General features: G+C 36.9%; 1 protein-coding gene across 5 annotated transcripts in view; it reads left to right on the top strand.

The window, feature by feature from the left end:
- PTPRK (protein tyrosine phosphatase receptor type K) overlaps positions 1 to 21,164 on the top strand; it is a 413,945-nt gene that overhangs the window by 127,632 nt on the left and 265,149 nt on the right. For all 5 annotated transcript variants that reach the window (XM_082758357.1, XM_082758360.1, XM_082758356.1 and 2 more), the window contains exon 3: positions 8,646 to 8,917. In XM_082758357.1, coding sequence (XP_082614483.1) covers positions 8,646 to 8,917 — 272 coding nt within the window. The remainder of the gene's footprint in view (positions 1 to 8,645; positions 8,918 to 21,164) is intronic.

Genomic DNA, 21,164 nt, shown 5'->3' with positions numbered 1-21,164 from the left:
GAACAGAACTCCTGTAGCTGCTTAAAGTTTGAGGAATGACTTTGTTAAAACTTCTTCAGAAACTTTGCTCAGAAGAGATGTTGGGGAGTACTGGCCTACCTTTGAAGTTTTTTTGTTTGTTTGTTTGGTGTGTGTGTGTGTGTTTATTTTTGTTTTAATTGTTTTGTTTCCTTTTGATTGGTGAAAATTTTAAACTTTCTTCTTGTTATGGAATGGGCAAGTCATGAATGATAGTAGTATCATGCCACAAGTTATACCCTTACAGTGTTGTGGCACTCACAATGCTAATTTTGTGGCTAACGTGGTGCTGCTCTGATTTGCCTTACCTTGGTCGGTCTCACTTTGTGTGGCCATGTCAAACCGTCCCTTTGGTTGTTTTGCCTCTGTGGAATGAAAACTGGGGGAATCACAGTTCTTTGACCTTGCTCTACAGCTGTGCTTTTGGCATGATCAAGTACAGAGTGGAGGGCAGGACACCTGTTCTTGTTGGGTGAAATTGCTGTGCCTGCACAAAAGCGATGAGCAGTTAGTGTCCATTAGGCTGAGTTTCTGTCTTTACTCAGCCTTTATTTACAGGGTGTACGTTAATGATCTGTTTCAGCATGGTATTTTAACAATTCCCATTCTCTTTGGAAAGTAGAAGAAAAGAAATTTGCTGCATTTCCCAGCAAAATTAAATGTCTTCCTGTTTTTTTTTCTTTGTTTGTTTTTTCAGTCTTCGCAGTAAATTCTGAGTCTTGCTTTGATTTGCATTTGAGCTGTGGTGTATTGGCAGTGAGCTATGCAGTGAAGTTAAAACTGTCGATCCTGACTTTTTTTCCCCTTTCATTTTTGACAATCTGTAAAGAAATTGAGACAAGTCTTCAAGAATTTGAGACTTGTATAGGGAATAATACTGCTAGCAAGTGAAGAGTATAGATAATGTTCCAATATGTCTCTGCAGTACTCAGATAACTCTGACCCAGAATGATTTGAAGACATGTCGGAGACTTCTTGTGTTATGTCAACAGTAATAATATTGGTGTAAGCTTTTTAATGAAAACAGTTGACTGACAGGCAAATTAGGACATAATGATGTAGGGTATTTTGTGTGTGCATCCAGTAATGTGTTTTAAGTGGGATTACACTGCCTTTATATTTATCTCTAGATACACTCCTTAAGGTGTGAAACTGAACATATGGGGTAGGACATTAAAACTGAAGAATTTAATCAATATATCTTTTTTGCCATCATTATTTTTTCATATTGGTTTGTCTCTTTGGGTGTCAGATATTCACTACACATTGGATAATAGAAGGTGAAAGAGGACAAGGAGGCTGTAACTGAGGTGTAATGTTTGTTTTTTTTTAAAAAAAAAAAAAAAGAAAAAAAGAAAAAAAACCACAAAAACAAGCAGATGGAGTATATTCAGTTTATTTACTGGCTTTGTTTTTGCCTTTTGAAAAAGAAGTTCTTCCTGCAAGGAGAAAAAGTTAATAGCTTTTGAGGTGTTACAATTAGCCATTACTTTTTCTCATTTTGCAGATTACAGAAATACACAGCCCTTTGTTAAATGATCACAAGGATAATATTTTGAAGAACTAAACAAAGATAAACACTAATGCAAGGGAATGTATGTTTTCTGTAAACTTATATTCTGAACTTCTCCTGTTTGCAGTCTACTTTGATTTGCAAACCCATTTCTGTATTTCGGTATCACTTTGTTGCCTAGTGTCACTCAGAAAGGCTGCCTGATACCTGATTGGGAACCATAATGTTAGGAATGTTAAGTAGTAGGTATTACAAAATGAAATAAAAAGGTCACATAGTCCTGAGCTGTAGGATAAAGCACATTGCACATTGACTTTTCACCTCGTGCTATTGATGGTGACATGAAGTAAAGACAACCCCTTCTTTTGACTTTATGGGTCAGTTTTCTTTTTTACCTGACCTTGTTCTGTGACTCTATTTAAGTGTCTTTGTGTTACACCCAGCTACAGTGGGAAGTATGTAATTCTTTTCCCCATTAGCAAGTTGTAGAACTGAATCCACTTCTACATCCATAAATCTAGCTGTGCATAAAATTCAGAACTTCCTAACTGTTATGTTCACCTGAAAGTATGTCCTGGTTTCTGCTGGGATAGAGTTAATTTTCTTCCTGGTGGCTGCTGCGGTGCTGGGTTTTGAATTTAGGAAGAGCACAGTGCTAATACCAGAGGGATGTTTCAGTTGTTGCAGAGCAGTGTTCGCACAGAGCCGAGGCCTCTCCTGCTCCTGGTGCTGCCTGGCCAGAGAGGAGGCTGGGGGTGCCCCAGGAGCTGGGAGGGGACATGGCCAGGACAGCTGGCCCAGGCTGCCCAAAGGGATGTCCCATACCATGTGGCGCTGTGTGGTACAGTAAAACTGGGGGTTGGCTGGGGCAGAGGTAGGGGTCTGCTTTTGCAGCAAGGTGGACATTGGTCCATGGGTGGTGAGCAATTGCACAGTGCATCACTTGTCTTGTATATTTTTTGCTATTATTATTTGTTCTGTCTTTATTATTTATTATTTGTACTAACTATTATTATTTGTCCTAACTATCTATTCTGTCTCTGTCCTATTAAACTGTCTTCATCTTAACCCAAGAGTTTTACCTTTTTTCCACTTCTCTCCCCCATCCCACTGGAGGGGGTGTAAGGGAGAAGAGTAAACGAATGGCTGTGTGGAGTGTAGCTGCCTACTAGGTTAAACCATGCCAAGGTGACATAATAATGTCACAAAAATTGAAGGAGCACAACAGAAGGCAAGCAAGTTACTACTGTGTACCCTTTAAGTGGAGATTGTTTGATGGTTAGTACACGTTTGAAGGGAAGAGGATTTACAGGAGTCGAAGACCAGACTGCTGAAAATTGCAAGTTTCACACTTCAAATAGAAGCCCATTTTTCAGGGAGCAAGGAAGTGAGAGAAAATAATTTGATCTGCCACATTGGTACATTAAAGCAGAAGTGTTTTATTTAAGGATTTTATTTATTTCTTTATGGTCTTAGCATGATTTCTTACCTGCAATTAACTGCTAGATGATAAGAAAGCTTGGTTTTCAATAGGGGATAAAACTAAGGCTTTTCCCAAGTAGTTAGTTACAGCATGAATTTATTCTGAAATGATCGATCCCTGCTACTGAGCTAGAAAACCAAGTTCAGTCTTTATCAAAGTAAACAAATCAGAGAGAGATAGCTATGAGGGATATATTTAATTATATTGCTAAGAAAAAGTGATGCTCCTCATCTCATATCTATGTCATTGCCTTTCAGAGAGTCTGTGACTATCTAAACACTGACTAGCTATCCAAATCCTCCTGAAGCTCAGATCCTGAAGTTGAATTCTTGACATGAACTCACTTAAGGTTTAGGGAGCAGTGTTATTTAGCTGTTTCATGCTTTGATGTTTCTGTTCTGTGTAGGAGAGAATTGTATCGGTCTTGTTACATCAGTTATAATATTAGGAGCTATTAACTGGCAGATAAATGGGATGGACTTAAGAAGAGCAATAATGGGAGAGTGGGGTTTGATTTGGGGAAATAGAAAATGTGTATAAATAGAAAAAAATAACAAAGTATGGTTGGAGAAAGAGAACATTGTTTATGTGTTTTAAAGATTGTAAACTTGCAGTGATGGGTAAGACTTTTGGGAATTACTGAAAGGAGGGTGAAGCAACATAAATGTCAAGCTCAAGAAAAATGTTGCTTAAGAGTTATGATGCATTTTGTAACAGTCCTCCTGCCAGAGTAACTAAAGTCTTTTCACTTGGTGAAAAACAGGCAGTGAAAAGAACAGTTAACAGCAATGGCTCTTTGTCCAGGTGTAAATGATGACTTTGGATACTATTCACATCTCATTTCTCACAGCATCATCCAAAGATGACATTACACTTTCTATCCTGTAAGAACTTGTTCTTTCACCTTACCTTTCTTTATTCCCGTAAAGTATGGATTTTTTTTTGGTACTGTTCTGTTTTTTAGTGAAGCAACTTACTTGCATTGACTTCTTTCTTGTAAAGATGTGTGTTCTGTTTCCAATAAGATACTCTTAGGCCAATATAATGGTAAAAATCTGAGAGCCTGTCTTCACTGGGATTTACTAAAAAGGCTATTCTCTGCAGTGTCTAACAGCAAGTAGGTAACACTATCTAAATGCTACCATTTACCTTTTTGGCAATTATGGTGCCCTGGCCAGACACTGACCAGGGTACTCTGTCCTGTTTTTTTTAACAGGACAGGGGGAGATAATAAGATGAGCAATCTTGTGGATTGAGGTAGAGAGTGAGTGATCACTTACTGGTTACTATCACAGGAAAAACAGACTCAACCTGGGGCAAAATTTTATTTATTGCGGCTTAAAATTGATTTAGATGGTGAGAAACAAAGGTAAAAACTTTGGATGGGGAATGGAGGTTGCTGTCAGTCTGTACCACTGTGTCTCTGCTGCTCCTTCCTCCTTGCCCTGTACCCCTGCTCCAGTGTGGAACAGATTTTTAAATATTTGGCTCTGACAGTTGTGCTGTACTCTTCTCAAAAATTTCAAATAAGGGTTTAATTAATCTAAGGGTTTGTGAACATTTCCCTTGCTTACACTTTGCTTTTCTGCCAAGTCCAATAATATCTTACTTTATAACTTGCGATCTCCTGTCCTATCATTATTTCTCTCAGTTTTAACATTAAATATCTGGGTAATTGTTCCCTGTTGCTTTAAGTGGTTTGCTGAGGTTCACTTCCCACCTCTTGCTTTTGTACCCTGCCAGTATAACCACTAATAATCATCCAAGATGTTAGTTAGCTATGCTAACTGGCCTCTTGGCTGTTTTGTCACTCTTTTATTAAATAAATTTATTAATTGAAAGCCTTTTTTTTTTTTTTTTTTTTTTTTGTAATAATACAGGATTATAAAATTGTTTCCTGTGTTGTTTTTTTTTTTTTTGAATGCAGTTACACACAAGCAATGAAATGTAGGCATAAATGTACATGTTATCTGCAATAACTTTATGTGAGAACAGATCATCTGCATGTATGTTTGATTGCATGTTATCTTTTAATTTTTTATTTATTTATTTTTAATACTTGTGTATATTTTGATGTTTATCAACACTTTTGTGCTCAGTAGCTAGTTATTTAAACTTTTAAAGGAAAATCTCACGGTACTGGCACTATTTAATCCTATTACTTCATGTCTACTGATATTTTTTAAAACATTATTTGCTTTGATAAGTGAAGGGGAAATAGGTGTTAATTCTGTGAGGAGTTATTTTCCTAGGGATACATTCACATCATGATCCTCCTTCCAGTAGACATTGCTTTATAAAAGCAGTGTACTGATAGCCAAATACCTTTCAAGCTTAAAAGCTTTATGGCTTGTTCTCATCAACACCAGACTATCTCTGTTTCTGCTGGACTTACAATTCTAAATCTTTTTGTTTGGAACATTATTCTTTCTGTAATTTCTATGATTCATATTATTTCTGTAATTTCTATTATTTGTTACTCACTTATTTTAATGTATTGCTCAGCAATTTGTGTTACATACATATTACTATTAAATGTTACTTTAAATGTTGAAGGAAGGCAATGCTTTTTTATTATTATTATTATTTTTTTAAACAAAACCCAACAGTGTACACAGTGTCTAGGACTTAAGTTTTGTCTAAGGCTTTTAAGTTTCAACTTAAGGTACTACAAGCTTGCATAAATAAGAAAAAAAATCTTTCAATCTTGTTTTAGTATACAGTATTTACAAATAAAGAATGTCTTTCTTGGAGAAGGTGTAAAAAAATATTTTGTGTGTTTTTCAAAAATATAAATTTGAGGTGTAGTTTACTTTGGCATAGTCTTCTGATTTTCTTGGATTAGGTAGATGCCTGAGGAGGGAGTGAGGAGAACATTCATGAAGATAGCCTGGTAAGAAGTTTAAGAAGGGGAGGCGAGGGGAAGTAGTTTGCAAGATGCTGAACAGATGCTTTGGCTTCATGACAAATGGTTTATGAATACAGTCTGGAGCATTTCATGAAATGCTGTGGGACTAACACATGTAGATAGATATATGCAAATTTGCTTCTAAGTATTTTTAAATGATGAAGAATGAGGTTGGAAAAGTAGAGTGTTCTAAAATGTGTGTATATGCTGAAAAATGCATGTTGGTGCCTCCAAAGGTTATAGCAGATGAGTTTAGTATAGGAACAAGATCTTGAAATATTTCTTGTTCGTTTGTTATTTGATTGTGATCTTATTTTCCTCCCTGTAGTTTTATCGTTATCTTGAGGTAAATATTTCAAAAATTCTGCAAAATTTAATTCTTATATTCTGCTCCTTCATTTTCTCCCACAGATTCCCTTCAGAAAAAAAGTTGGCGGGTTTATCTGTTTCCTGCTCTTAGCTTTAGAAATGTAGAAAAAAAGTATTTGGTGTGGAAAAAAAATACTTAGCTTTTTGTCTATTACTTAAAAATATTTGCAAGATAAATGTAACAAAGGCTAAGAGGCAACGTAGATGCCCGTAGAGAATCTGTGCTAATGCTGCGGAAAGTAATCTTTGTAATTTTTCACTGATCCTTTTCACTTTTCTAACTTGTTTAGAAAGAAAAAAAATCCCACAATTGCTGACACATAAGCTCCCCCTGCCAAATGCATAGTATTTATTCCAAATTTTGGAAAATAATATTCTGTATTGCATCATTCATGAGTAATCTGGTGCTTATAAGACAATATGTACAGAGGTAGAGATTACAAGCAGGCTTTCTCTAAGTAAGTTTATTCTAGAGTCAAGAGACTCTAATAATCACTGCACACCATTGGATGTAGTTTAGAACACTTTTTGGAACAGCTTGTGTGCAATTTGCAATTGATTTTAAAACATAATCATTGAAGATCTCTACCAGCAATCCTACATAGTGTAATATGATTCTTTTGTGTCTTTATAAATGAGAATGAATGATGAAGAGGTAGCAATGAAGAACTGATAGTCTGCCAAATTCTCTTTTAAAGAATAAATAAATCTTATAAAAGATTCTGCATATAATTCTAAATACTAACTAGGTGCTTATGTTGCATTATAGTAGTTTTCTTTAACATCCCCCCCTACCCCCTTTTTCTTCTTGAAGATGAGTATTCAAAGATCCCAGCACTGTACTTTAATCAGAGCTGCTTTCATTCTGTAGCATTGCCTACTCTTTTGCTACGGTTTTTTTTAGCACAGAATTGCTTTACAGGGCAGTAAATTGTCATCTCACACAGATTATTTGATCCATACTCCTAAATTTTCATCTCTTCCTGAGAAGATGAAAATTGTCAACAATTTTCGTGTTCATAGATACAACTGCTTGGGTCGTCTGAGAACACAGTATTTCTTTGTTCCATAAAAATCAAAAGATGAAATTTCATGTACATAAATGTAGTAATTTATACAAATTTGTAGCTAAGAGAAGACTTCCAGTCGATAGTATGCTCATACATGTATATACTCGCAGAACTCCTATGGGAATATTCCTTTGGACAAGTGCTCACTAATCTATGATTTCTTAAATTTAGTCTAATTTTTGAACTATATTTTTGTTGGATTTTATCTGAGTCTTCTTCAGGAGGAAGGGTTCTTTATAACAGTGCTCTTGAAGAAGTAAAGTAGAAGCAAAATATGTTAACATGAACCTTCTGGAACCACTAAGCAAGACGGGCAAGGATTCATGTTGTATACTGAGCTGGATTTTCTCACCTACTTGTAAAGTTTTGGCTGATGTGCAGTACCTCAGAAGCATTGTTTTGTGGGGTTCATTTGCAAGATAGTACACTGGCATGAAGTTGTTGCTCTTGAAGAAATGAGGATGCTATGGGGTTAGGATACTGTGAAACTAAACTGGCAGCCATCCACTTACTGTCCGTTCTGCAGAACATCAGGACAAACCGTTTCAGCAATATGTCCTATATCAACTTTTTAAACATTGGATTTCCACTTTCTGCCTTTGTAGCTAGGCAGGCTCACTTTGTTCTGTATTCTGTCTATTGGTAAAATAAATATACAAGATGAGATCTCTTCCAGCAATAGAAGAATAGAATTCTCTGTTATTCTCTTGGACTCACAGACAAATGTAGCAACAAACCCAGCTTTTCAGGACTTAAAATGCAGCTTGCTGTCCAAAGTGAGCCAGTTCAGTTGCTAGTAGATCTAAAAATCAAGTCTGCTTCCATTTCTGGGTGGAGGAAGATCTGGTAAAGCTGCGCTGAGAAATGTGGAACTTATTATTCCATACTCCTTATTTTCAGGAAACCTGTGAAGCAAGTTGAGAGAATTTTGGCCTTGGTGACCTCAGAATAATGATGATCCTTTGCACCTCTCATTATTTTTATTCAGTCCATCTGTGATCCTATTCCCAATTATCTGATCCTAAAACAGGAAGAAGAAATGTTTGTAGTTGAAAGCATATACAGAGGTCTTCATAGATATGCTGTCCTCCGTAGATGCTGCTTCAGTGACATTTCTAAGAATTTTATATCATGCTGGATTTCTTGCTTGAATTTTGAGATTTTGGAATACAAAAAATCCATCCTTTTTTACAGTGAAAATCAGTTTCTTGTCATTTATATTTTTCCTTACTGCTGTTTTATTTTTCATTTTTATTTCCCCCTTTCCACTCCCCTCTTCTTTAGGATCATATATGATAGTGATTTCCTCAGACCACGACCCTGGAGAAAAGACTCGGCTCCAGCTTCCAACAATGAAAGAAAACGATACTCACTGTATAGATTTCAGTTACCTTCTGTACAGCAAGAATGGAGCAAACCCAGGAACTCTGAACATCCTGGTGAGGGTGAACAAAGGCCCACTGGCTAATCCCATCTGGAATGTCACTGGCTCCACTGGAAAAGACTGGCTTCGAGCAGAGTTGGCTGTCAGCACCTTCTGGCCCAACGAATATCAGGTAGGCTTGCAATAATTTTTTACCTCTTTGTAATGCTTACAGCAAGATTCTGTACAATTTACATTCATTCTGGTCTTTCTTTTGGAGTACTTTCCTAGTGTCCTTAAATATCATGTTCCATTCTAAATAAATAATTATTTGGGGATGGGACATTCTTAAAGAAGTGATTATTCAAAGTTGCCTGTTATTGTATAATGCGGAAAAATTAACAGGAACCAAGCCTCATTAAAAGAAATGGTGAGGTTAAAGTCCAGAAACATCAAAAATTATAAACTCCCAGAAATAAATTGCCTGTGCCATTGTAATTTGTACCTGTCTTCCTTCCTCTTTTGGATATGCCTGTGTTACTGTGTCTAATTACATGACCGTAAACTGTTTTTTCCACATGACATTTGCTTCATTTGCTGTGCAGGCAGAATGATGCTCACCTAATGAGCAGCTGCTCGGGACGTGTTTGTCTCCTGTTTGCTTGCTATGGGACAAAACCACCTGCAGCGTAGGCCTGTTGTTTAGAGAGAAAAATCGTCTTGTTATTACTAGATGCTGTTATTTGATTTGTTTGATTAACCTGAGGAAGTACCTGCAGCTGTTTCACTTGGTGGGTATTTGATGTGAAGGATGAATCTCATACACAGGCATTTTTGTCCTGACGTGCAAAAGAAGAAGAGTTGGGTTAGATACGCTTCCTCAGCGCTCTTACACCATGAGGCATTATGTCATGGCTGTGCACAGGGCTTACAGGGCCTTGTCCAAGGATGCTCTAGGACATTAGTGCTCTTGCAAGCAGGTCGGATATCCAGGCCAGTTATCACGTGAAGCAAAATGACCTCTGTTCATTATTTTCTGAACTAGAGGTATTGTGGGAATATTTCTTGAAAAGCCTTGTTTAAAATTCTTTGTGATTGCCCATCATCAAAATAATTTCCATGAAAAACAAGCATCAGCGTAATTGCTAGTAGCCTTACTTATAAAGTGAAGCCAGTGTTATTTATTAGCATTTAAAATTTTTCTTGAGTTTCTGTTTCCCTGGTTTTCATATTTTTATTTATAAAGCAATTTAATCTATCTGTGACATTGAAACTATGTGGAATTGGATTTAAAGATCTGAAACCTGGTTTCATAAAGCCTGGCTTCTGAGGAGGTGTTTTATTAACCCTTTTATGTTGCTGGAAAGTAGCTTTTGGTGTGCTTAAAATAACCAGGAGCCTTTTATAGCTGTATAGTAGTAATCAAGTATAGCAGCATTATATGCAGTAAATCAGGTTTCTGCTGACAGATGGCCAGGCTTGACAATGAGATTGGTGGTTGGGGCCTTATCTTAGCAACATGGCCATTTTTCACTTGCGTTATAGCTTTCACATTATCTCTTCATAGACTGTACTGAAATTTCGTTCTTTTCCTTGCTCGGTCATCCAGCAGAATATTGAAATCATGTATAACATAGTTTATTTTTAAATTAAAAATAAATCTGGAGTAGGACTGGCAAAATTCTTAATGCAGCCTGCCGTGATTTGTGACTGTATGACTGGTACAATTGTTTTTATAAACAGGAGGGGAAATATGCATGCTGCCTGTGTGTGCCTGCTTGTTCTCACAAAAACCAGAGTTGGTGTTTTTGTGTTTTTAAGTGGTCCTTTGAGGCCTCAGTCAACATCGCTCTTCGCGGTTGTTTTTTTGTGTGTTAGTTTTGAGTTGAGTTATTCATCGGCATGGAAGTCTTTTTTCATTTGCCTCATAGGAGTTCTTTGCTGTAGAGCTCCAGCTCATGATTTTGTCACTTTGATCTACCTGTTGGGCCATGAGTTTTGCTAGCACTGAAGGGAAATACGCAACACTTTGTAAAACGAGATGGAAGAGGCTTTTTACTAGAAGCGAGACTGGATTCCTGCCTGTCCAAGCAAGGTCACTACTAAAGATGACTGTGGAGCAGAACTGTGCGCAGGTACTTGGGTCATCAGGTCACCTGCGTTGCGATTGCCTTCACTTTTAACTGAGGGAAAAGCTCAGAGATTAGCAGGGGCTGAACAGCACAGTTCACATTACAAGGAAGCCTCATATGGTGAGCTGGAAGTTAGCAGGATGTCTGTGTAATAACACTAATATAATGCTGCAGCTCAGCTAATTATATCCTTAAAAGCATTTCTATGCTCTTCTGTACTGGTGCAGTTTTATTGCTTCCTGCTCAAAATGAGCACAGTTGTCTTGCATATCGCTCTATTCAACAGTATAGATACAGTTTAATATATTTTTAGATGGACTGAATGTTTCCTCTTATGAAAATACTTTTTTTTTTTTTTTTTTTTTTTTTTAATGGAATCATTCATTATCATTCATTTACATCTTTTTTACTATATTATTAAGTGATATATTTTTTTTCAATCTTGAAATACAATATGATTTATTAATCATATAAAGTAGATAGTAATGATTTAAAGTAAATAGCTTTACTGGATCAGACTGTATTTTTGGTTAGCTTTGTGTCCTGTCCCTGACAGCGGATAATAGTAGAAGTTTGTAGAAGAGTTCACCATCAGGACAAACCCATGGTCACACCTCCCCAGAATACACCTCTAGCCTTGAGCTAATTTGCGGTTCAAGAACTTGGAGCCTAAGAAAGAAGCTAGTCCCTTTGCAGACTTCTTTTTTTTGTTGTTTTGTTTTTGTTTGGTTGGTTGTTTTTTGTTTTTTTCCCCACTGATTTAAGATTCTAGTGTCTACAGTGTATATGACATGAAATTCTAATGGCAGTTACACGTTAGGACCATTTCTGTGGGTTACTCCAAGCATGGGACCTGTAATTCTTCTGTTGTTGTGTTTTGCACTCAGGAAATTTCTGCAGTCTTGCAATGATACTCTCTGTCTTCTCTCTCCTGCTAGAAGGCATCTGCATCTTTTATTCTGTTTGTTTAACATGCGGATGAACTGTCAAGGAAAAGGGTTTGGTTAGCGAATCCCTTGGGACTGAAGACATGATTTGATTTTGATCCTTGCTAGTTCTGGAATCTTTTTTTATCGCTCTGTTGGAAATACTCCACCTTTGACCTATGCAAGGTTTACTTCAAAGGAAAACTTATTGAGGATTTCTGTCTTCTAAACTTTATAATTGTTTGGGAGATTTGTCTTTCTTTATTGTATGTTGGTTACTACTGTCACTCATTAGTTTATTTTAGTTAAAATGTTTATTCCCGTCTGCATGTGCTGTTTTGTCTAATGCTTCTGTTCTTTTCCCTAAGCTCTTTCCTGCTTTTCACAGTAAGGATTGTACAGCTGTTGAGGACTGTTGCTGCTTTTCTGCCTTGGTCACCATCATTTTCCACTTCTCTTCCCTTGCCACCTATGTCATCTGTTTTGATTTTTGTTCTTGTTGTTTTAAATTAAGGATGGGGTTGCTTTGTTTTGGTTTGTCTGCGTGAACACTGTTTTCCCTTGGTTTTAATTTTTATTTTTTTTTAATCTTCCCCAGCAAATTCCTGTTACTACTGTAGTGTCACGTCCTTGCTCAGTAGCCAATAAGGTTTAGTTTGCAATGTGAGTTGTGGATTTTCTGGTTTTCCTTTTATATTGCATCTCTCTTGATTTTAGTAACCTTTGACCAGAAATTGATAAGGAAACTTGACTCAGAACCACAAATCCCAAACTTGTTAAAAATGAATTATTTGATTTCTTCATGTATCTTTAAAACTTCATTATATAGTGATGGTTCTCTGCAGCTTAAAGAGAGGCTAGTTAAGGTACCTGCTTGATAGTGATGATTACAGTTAGAAGTGTAGCTAGCAAACCAGAAATAATGAAATTGTTACCAAGTAGATGTTGTTTTTATCAGTTCAGGAAAACTAATTAATGATGCTTGCACCCTTTAAAAGGTGCAGGGAAACTCTAGAAAGCCAAATCATCTTATTCCTGACTTGTGAATCCTGATTTGAGTAATGAATGTGTTATTATTTTAATATTGATGGTATATAGGATTTATACATGTTTAAATATCTCAAAGATCTTGGAAAGTTATTTTCCCTTACAATTTTAAGAGCTTTCAAAACAATAACAGAATTATAACGGGATGGCAGATTGACTGAATATTAACTAGTGGTGTGTATATTCAGGCCATATGCTAGATAAGGTAAGAAACAGATTTCTTGTTAGATAAGAAAATTTGTTGTCTTTTTGGCTATTAGATCAGTACTCTAAACATGCAGAGATGTGAGACTGTTGTCAAGCTGTGTGTGGGAAAAGATTGGGAAAGTAGGGAATTTTATTTGGTTTTGTCAGCTGATAGATCTGAAAGGAAGGAATGAGTGAATTGCTATTAGCAAGTACAGATGTACAATCAATACAGCCTGTGTGAACTGCACAGAACTGAGTTACAGGCCAAAAAGAAGAAACCCAACCCTCGTGAACTCCTGCTTCCTATTTACAAGCTAGATTTCCTTGATTCTGTACAGTCTCCAGCCTTGAAGCGATAAGTAGAATCAGGAAAATCCTGAAAGAAGTTCTTGAAGAAATGAAAGCATTCCAAAGTACTGATGTTTTCAGATGAATTAAATTTGGAATACTGAAAATGACTAAAAATAAATCAAAGACATTCTGGTTGAATAAAACTTGTAAACAGTGTAATTCTGTTGACTAAATAGAGGAGAACTTAATATGGGAAGTGTTGTGTTTGAATATTTTAAGAAACACTGATAAGTAGCTAGACAGCTCATGTTAAAGCTTGCTCTAAGTCTTGGATATTGAATTGCAAGACAGTGCAAACCTTGTGGAAATCCCAGCATGAGCAAGAGTTCAGTGCTAGAGGAACGGCACTGTAGGCACACATGAGAGGAATGCTCAAAAAGGGTAAGTTTCCTTGGCCTAGAAAAAGGCACAGTTCGGGGAAACATGATAAAGGTCTGCAAAACCAGGACTGCTGTGAAGAGGAATCCTCTTCGACTTCTAGAATTGAGGCCGCTTCAGTCTGGTGGGGGAACCGGACTGAAAATAGGCAAAGGGTGGCTCAGGCAGCAGGCTGTAGGCTGTTGGAAGCCTATGCCACGCATAGGTGTTGGGGATGCCAGATGAGTATGTAGGCTGAAGGAGACACTGAACAAGTTCTCGAAAGAGAACTTTTAGAAATCAGTAATTATATTTTATATTTATTTTATTATGTCTTTGTAGACTTTTTAAAAATTGTAATTTAAAAACTGAGCCTCTTAAACAAAAACTTATAAACATTACAGCATACTCTCTGTCATGTTCTGGTTTACTTTTAAGATTAGGAGTTAGTCTTTGTGTTTTAAAGAACTGCATCCAGTGGTGTTGTTGGCCATGACTCAGGATTCTAGCTACTACTAAAAATTTGTAGTATGACACCAAAACAGTGTTTTAAAATGAATCACAGAAGCAGTCTTATTATTTTGGATTAATACTGGCTTAATTAAAATAGCTTTTACAAGAGTAAATTAGAATTTAAAAATTAAATTTCAGAATTGTGATTCACACCAGAAGGCTCCAGGGAGACCTCATTAGAGCTTTTCAATACTTAAGGAGGACTTATAAAAAGATGGGGAGCAACTTTTTGCTTGGGCAGATAATGATAGGAAAAGAGAGAACAGTTTTAAACTGAAAGAGTGGAGATTTAGATTAGTTGTCAGGGGGAAATCCTTTACTCAGGGGGTGGAGAGGCCCTGGCATCCGGGGTTGCCAGAGTAGCTGTTCCTGGAGCCTCTCCCTGAGCCCTGTTCCTGGAAGTGTTCAAGACCAGATTAGATCAGGCTTTGAGATGCTTCTGGTGGGAGGCATCTGTGCCTGTAGCTGTGGGGTTGGAACTGGATGATCTCTAAGGTCCCTTTCAACCCAAGCTGTTCTATGATTCTGTGATACCTGTATGAATGAGTTTCACTCCTGAGAAATGTTTTAGTAAGGTTTGTGTAAGGAAGTGAAAGTACTGACCTGAAATGGCAGCCAAATGGAAGCTAATCTCTCCATAGGAATGCTTTAAGGACCAAGATTGAGATTAAAATACGGGCACAACAATCAGGGAAAAGGGAGAAGTCTGAGCTTTGGTGATGTGAAAAAGAGGGGTTCCATTTAAGACAATGAGTTGAGCTGGCACTGTCAGAGTTGTTGGTGGAAAGAGATGTATGAAGAAATCAACGTCAAATCTCTTGACTGTTTATTAGCATCTGGGCCTTTAAATTTTGACATTGGAAGAGACATAAAAGGTTATACTTTTCTTTACTTATAACTTCCAGTAAAAATGTTTAAGTGATTTCAGTACCATTATCACTTACGTAAAGTACTGTGCCATCCATTTGAGGCTGTTTACTTTGGAGTTACATTGAATTTGCGGGGCAGCTGTTTTTAAGACATCTTCTTTACATAGTTTGGTAATATTTGTGCATGCTTTTTGACCTTCCACTTTCAGAATCACCAGAATGATTTTGAGCACAGGTTACTTCATTCATAAATTCATCTAGTATCAATCCATGTATACGGTGAGTTCTTTTAATTCCTAAGCGTTCTTGGAAATAAAATATGAATAATAACTTTTGTTTTGGGGGAGCAACTAGATATTTTCTTCAAGCAGAGATTTAAAAATTGTTTAGTAAAATGTACTGGTAAAAAGCTGGCTAACTTTATAATTAAAGAAAACAATTATTTTTTCTTCTTAACAGTTTTTTTTTCTTAAGCCTGCAACAGGCTGTGTTTGGTAGCTGGTGGAAATCCCTGTAATGCTTGTCATAGAGGTGCATCATTCTTCAGCATTTCCTTCTCGAAGTATTCCTTTGAGAATACTTTGTGCCTCTTAAGGTAACTGTCCCTCAATTGTTTTGTTCCTAGCTTATTAATACACAATGAAATGGATTATATGTCTGTCTCTATCTTTCCTCTGATATTTTCATCTGGTGAAAACACTATTAACTGTCTTACCACTTTATCATTATCACTAATGATGAAAAATTGGATCCCTTTGGAAATATTATCAAACACGAACAATGTTGCTTTCTTGTCAGAAATGCTTTGTAAACTGCTAAGTGTTCTCCTGACTATTGCTTTCTAGATAACACTTAATCAAAAGAGTTTTTTATTTTTATTTTTTTAATATTTTTATTTTTTATACTTATTTTTTATTTTTATTTTTTAGATACAGTTTATTGAAGAGTTACTCTGAGAAATGCATTTTTGGTGGTGAACTTTCTTCCTGCTTCCCAAAGACTTGTTAATGCAAACAAAACATTAGCTTATTTAACTGTTAGGATAAACATGCAAGTGTGTAAGCATATCTGTCAAATTTCTGTCTTGTTTCTTATGAGATGTTTATCAGTTTGGTGAGGACAAAGAAAGATTAAGTTCCAGCACAGTGATTACCAGCAAGACTGTAATAATTTAGTTCTGCAGATCACAAAGCACTTACAGCTCTCAAAGGACTTCTACACATACATTCAGTCTCATTCCAGTCTTCAGACTGGAAAATTACAGTGCACGGAGTGAATATGAACATTGCTCAAAGAAGCTCCAACATGACTGAATGACTGAGTTGCCAACCTCCAGGTTTTGACTCCTGTCAGAAATGTTGGAGGTTTCACTGAACCTCCAGTTGTTCTTAAAAATGATGGTGCTAATGGTTTTGACGCTTTTGTGGCATAAAAATAGCTTTATATATATGTATACATATTTTTATATATATATATATATATATATATATATATATGTATGTATATATATAATGTTTCCCAATCCAGGGGTTATTTGTGATCCTAGAAGGTTTAGGAACTTTTAAACTGTCATGTGAAGATGTACATAATTACTTTACTACCTTCATGGGTTTAATTTTGTTAGCCTCTTTGGGCTTTTGTGTCTAAAAGGAGAAAACATACTAAATTAGTGTCAACTTTTACAATTGAAAATAGAGATTATTGTTTGTCAAACAAAATTTGTCAACCTGGTCTAAATTGGTGACTCAAGTGTACTTCTCCACTGCAAGCAGAGAAGGCCCTGCCTCTGCAAAATGCAGAGACAGCCGTTCCAGCAGGGGGGAGAAGGAAAGACTTTTGCCGCCTTGATTTTTACAAGCTAGATCATTTCAGCATTAATCTAGCTTTTCACAAATAGCATACTGCTCAAAGATTACTCCTCCTCCCCCCCCCCCCCCTTTTTTCTTTTTTTTCCTGTGTAAGTTTTTCAAAGTCATCTTTTCCACTGCTTTGCTTTCTGTTATATTACATTCTGTGAGTGGCTTTCTTTTGTTCTGCCATGTTCTGGGTTTCCTTTGCTACCTTTATGATGTGAACTTCTTAAAACTAGTGTGGAAATGTCATACCTAAAGTGCTGGAGGAAGGAATTGTATGGCTGTACATACAAGGTGTAAAATTCTCTTCTTCCCATTGAATAACCCCATTTCTATGAGGCCGATGAGTATTTTGACTTCTTTTCACCATTCCCTGCAGGATAGTTGATAACTTCAGGGCAAGGTGACCAAAATATAGTGGATGCTTGGCATTTCCAAAGGCAAGGAAAGGATTTGGAAGTTAATGCGCTGTATGAGTTCCCAGTATAAATTGCCTTTAATTGCCTTAAGTCTCAGGTGGAAAACTGTCTGCCTGTAAACTCAATAAGACATACTTTGAGATAAATATGAAATATTTTTAGCCAGTGCTTAATTTCTGATGAAATATATGTGACTATAACCTCACTGCTTTTCCATGAAACATTCGACTCATCAGCAAGGTGGTATGCAAATTTTATATTATCCTTGATTACCAAGATTATGAAAAGCCTATGGCATTCCCCTTCCTGTCATACCTCCGAATCTGTCAGCCAGCAAAGAGTGAAACATACTATTGGTAATCAGCTACCTTGGAGTGCCTGATTCAGTTTTTCAGAATTACAAAATTAACTTAAATCATCGTGTGTAAACAAAGAAGATCAAGATGGCTCTTTTTTTCAGTTTTTTTTTTTTTAGGGTTTTTGTCTACGCTTGGAAGGCATGAGTACTTTACATATAAGCAGCTGAAGTTTTGTCATCCTTCTAACAGTTTTTGGAAGATCCTAAGAAAAGATTCTAAGAAAAATTGTGAATATCACAGTATCAGGCAGCTGGTGGTGATACATTCTCCCATCCTGCTCCTAAAAGATGTTTTTATTTGTATGAAAAGTGAAATGAATGATAGAGGTTATGGCAGAAATCAATGATATATGCTTGAAATAGATGGTTAGAGGAGAGCAGAAATTGGTAATACTTTATTTCATCATACAGGTTCTGAAAAGATTCAGAATAATGAATTGTGCTCTGCTAGGGGCTTCCAGACTATGACTAAGTGAAAATAAATGAAAGGAAAAGGATAATAATACAGTATTGAATCAGTACCAAAAGTCCACTAAAATCTCTGAGATTCAAAAACTAGAACCAACTCACTCTCCAGATTGATGTGCCAGGGATTTTGGCTTAAAAATCTGAACTCATCACTGGTAAGATGTGTATTGTTGTTAGCTATTTTTTGCTGTAAAGCACTGTATGTTTCTAGATGTCTGTTTCCCCCCCCCCCCAACAATGCTAATGTAGAGGAAAAAAAAAAAACACTGAGAATTATGCAGACCACTTATCTTTCTTTTTCTCCTTTCCTGACTTTTATTATTTAGGGCAAGATGCAATGCTGCAGAGGAAAATTGTTTTGAGTTTGTAACATTGCGTGCACAATGTGTTGTAGGGGTTTTGTGTTTTGTTTTGTATTTTTTCTTTTTCTTTTCTTTTTTTTTTTTCCTCTTTTTCTAATGCTAAGTGGTGAACAAGCCTGAGGCTGGGAGTAAAATGCAAAGGTTTTCATCATCCAGAAAAGTATCTGATAGGAATCCTTTGTTGACTGATGATATGACCTCCTCATAGGGAAATAAATTCCTCACGTCTTTTAAATTCACTCCACCCTGTATGTAGTTCTGTTCTTTAGTTTAGACTTTGTTTGAGGTGACATTGACAGACTAACTGAGGTGGTTTCACTGAAGGTAAAATTATTCAAAATTCAAATACAGGGGAAGAATTGGAGTCTCAATTTCTTTATGCTGGGATTGCACTCCAATCAATTATTCAAGGTCTGTGTATTTAAACAAATAAAGAAACAAACTGTTGTTGATTTTTCCCCCTTTGCATAAAAGATATTACAAAGAATTTAAAGAGCACACTCTCACACCCTTTTCCTCTTGCCCTTTTATGCCAGAGTGAAGTAAATGATGCCCCTATTCTAGATATTCTGAAGCACCATCTGGAATAGAGTAATTTTCTGGCTATAAGGTAGATGATGGGAAGTTTGCAAGCTAATCACTGCCCTGTGGGATGTGGGTGGGATGCGGGATGATGGTGCGGTCAGGCAGCTAGTACTCTGGGCTCAGAGCCAGGAGCTGTCACGTTGTAGTCCTTGTAGACATGTTATTTGGTTCTTTGAAAGATCTCTCTCTGTCAGTTGTGCAGCTCCTTTGCTATTGTTTTTAAATGTCTTTATGTGCAGCTCCCAGAAGGTTTAAAGAATAGGTACAAAATTTGTTGGAGTGGATTACTAAAACAAAGTACCATGGCTGCCAAGAAGAAACCCAGTGCAATCCTGTAGGCCAGTCTTTTTTGCCTAGTTGTGTGTGTCCTCAGGTTCTGATGAAGTCTTCTGCATGTGGTTCGTGAGACCTTTACACATACTGTTGCTGGAATAGCATCCTGTAGCTGGAAATCTTGCTTTCGGTTTGAGGGTTGCTGGCTGAGGTTTTGTTGGTACATGTGCCAGGATTACCTCATCTCTGCCTGCACCTCAGTCAGGTGACAACAAACAAAAACCTGACCCTTGGCTCTGCCTCTGTGTCAAGCTGGGACAGTACATTTGTGCTCAACATCTGCATGGGAAAGCAAAGGAGCAGCTTCCCCTTTGGTGGAGGGGCTGGTTGGTGTGAGCATCCCTGTTAATTCATGGAGATGCTGTACTCTTCAGTTGGTGTTGAAAGAAAATAACTTTTGCCAATTCTCTGTTGTTGAACAGTGCATTTTACTTTATTTTTTAATTGTGTGCATAGATGCACATTGAGGGACTAGAATTTCAATGCTGAAGGCTTTTGGCTCTTCAAATATAGGAGATGTAAGGCTGTCACCTGGAAGTAGTAGAGGTTTGCTGCTGTTTAAGGTGTGAAATCATTTACAAGGAAGTGAAGCAAATGTATTCAATCTGAATGATGATATGATGAACTTTAAAAAAAATCCTTTAATGGTAGTGTGATTTTGAAGTACTGTTAGAGGAACTCAGTATTAGGGATTTTGTGGTTGGCACTCAAATGGTGTTCCTGACAGCATGTGTGGCAACTGCTTTGGACATGTGTTATGCTCATGTGTGACTTTGATCATTAGTTGACTTGTTTGGACCAGATTTTCTTCAAAATTTACTGGCTAACTTAAAAATTGGATTTCATATGAAAATACAAAAAAAAAAAAAAAAAAATCCCTCTAAGTTTGTGGATTTTAAGGCAGGAATGAAGGTAGGTGATCTTTCCTCTTTTTTTTTTTTTTTTTTTTTTTAAGTTTTGTTCTTCTATTTTTGTGAATTTAAAGACACATCCTCTCATTCATGAGCAAAGCCCTACTTTGCCCCTTGTCTTCCCTATAATGGGTAGATGATTGTGGTAAACTTTTTAACCTTCACAAAATGAATTAAGAAACAGTTGCAACCTGCACAAGTCTATTTGTTTTTTGTTTGATTGGTGTATTGTGGTTTTTTGTTGTTGTTCTGTTTTCTTGTTTTGTTGCATTACCACTACCTTTTGTACCATTTAGAAGCACACTTTTTTTCTGTCTGCATTGCCGATTGCTTTTTTTTTTTTTTTTTAACCTTTTCAGAGGTTTTGTGGTTCCAAAAAAAAAAAAAAAAAAAAATTAGTTGCAGATAGTGATTTGCCATGAATTGCCATGTTGAACTCTGATGAATTGAACTTTGGCATTACTCTAATTCTGATTCCTTACCACATGGCCACTGTACTATGTGTCTTGAGAAGAAGCCAAGGAGCAGCGGGGTTCTCCCTTCATCTCAGGACAGGGAGGGCAGCAGCACTGGGGTCCTTGCTTCCATATCCTTTCGCACCACTGGTTTCAAGCACGGGGTCTGTGATGCTGCTTTTCTTCATGCCACCGCCCCTCTCCTTGCTTTCCTAGCTCTGCTGCCCTTGGAAAGAGTCCAGAGGAGATCAATGCTGGTCTTCCCTCTGCAATGTCACAGGTCTCTTCCTTGCTGTCTGATGACACATTTCC

This window comes from Aythya marila, assembly GCF_965140915.1.
Source record: "Aythya marila genome assembly, chromosome: 3".
Lineage (NCBI taxonomy): Eukaryota > Metazoa > Chordata > Aves > Anseriformes > Anatidae > Aythya > Aythya marila.
Note: the sequence above shows the minus strand (reverse complement) of the source record. Positions and strands in the feature narration are given on the sequence as shown.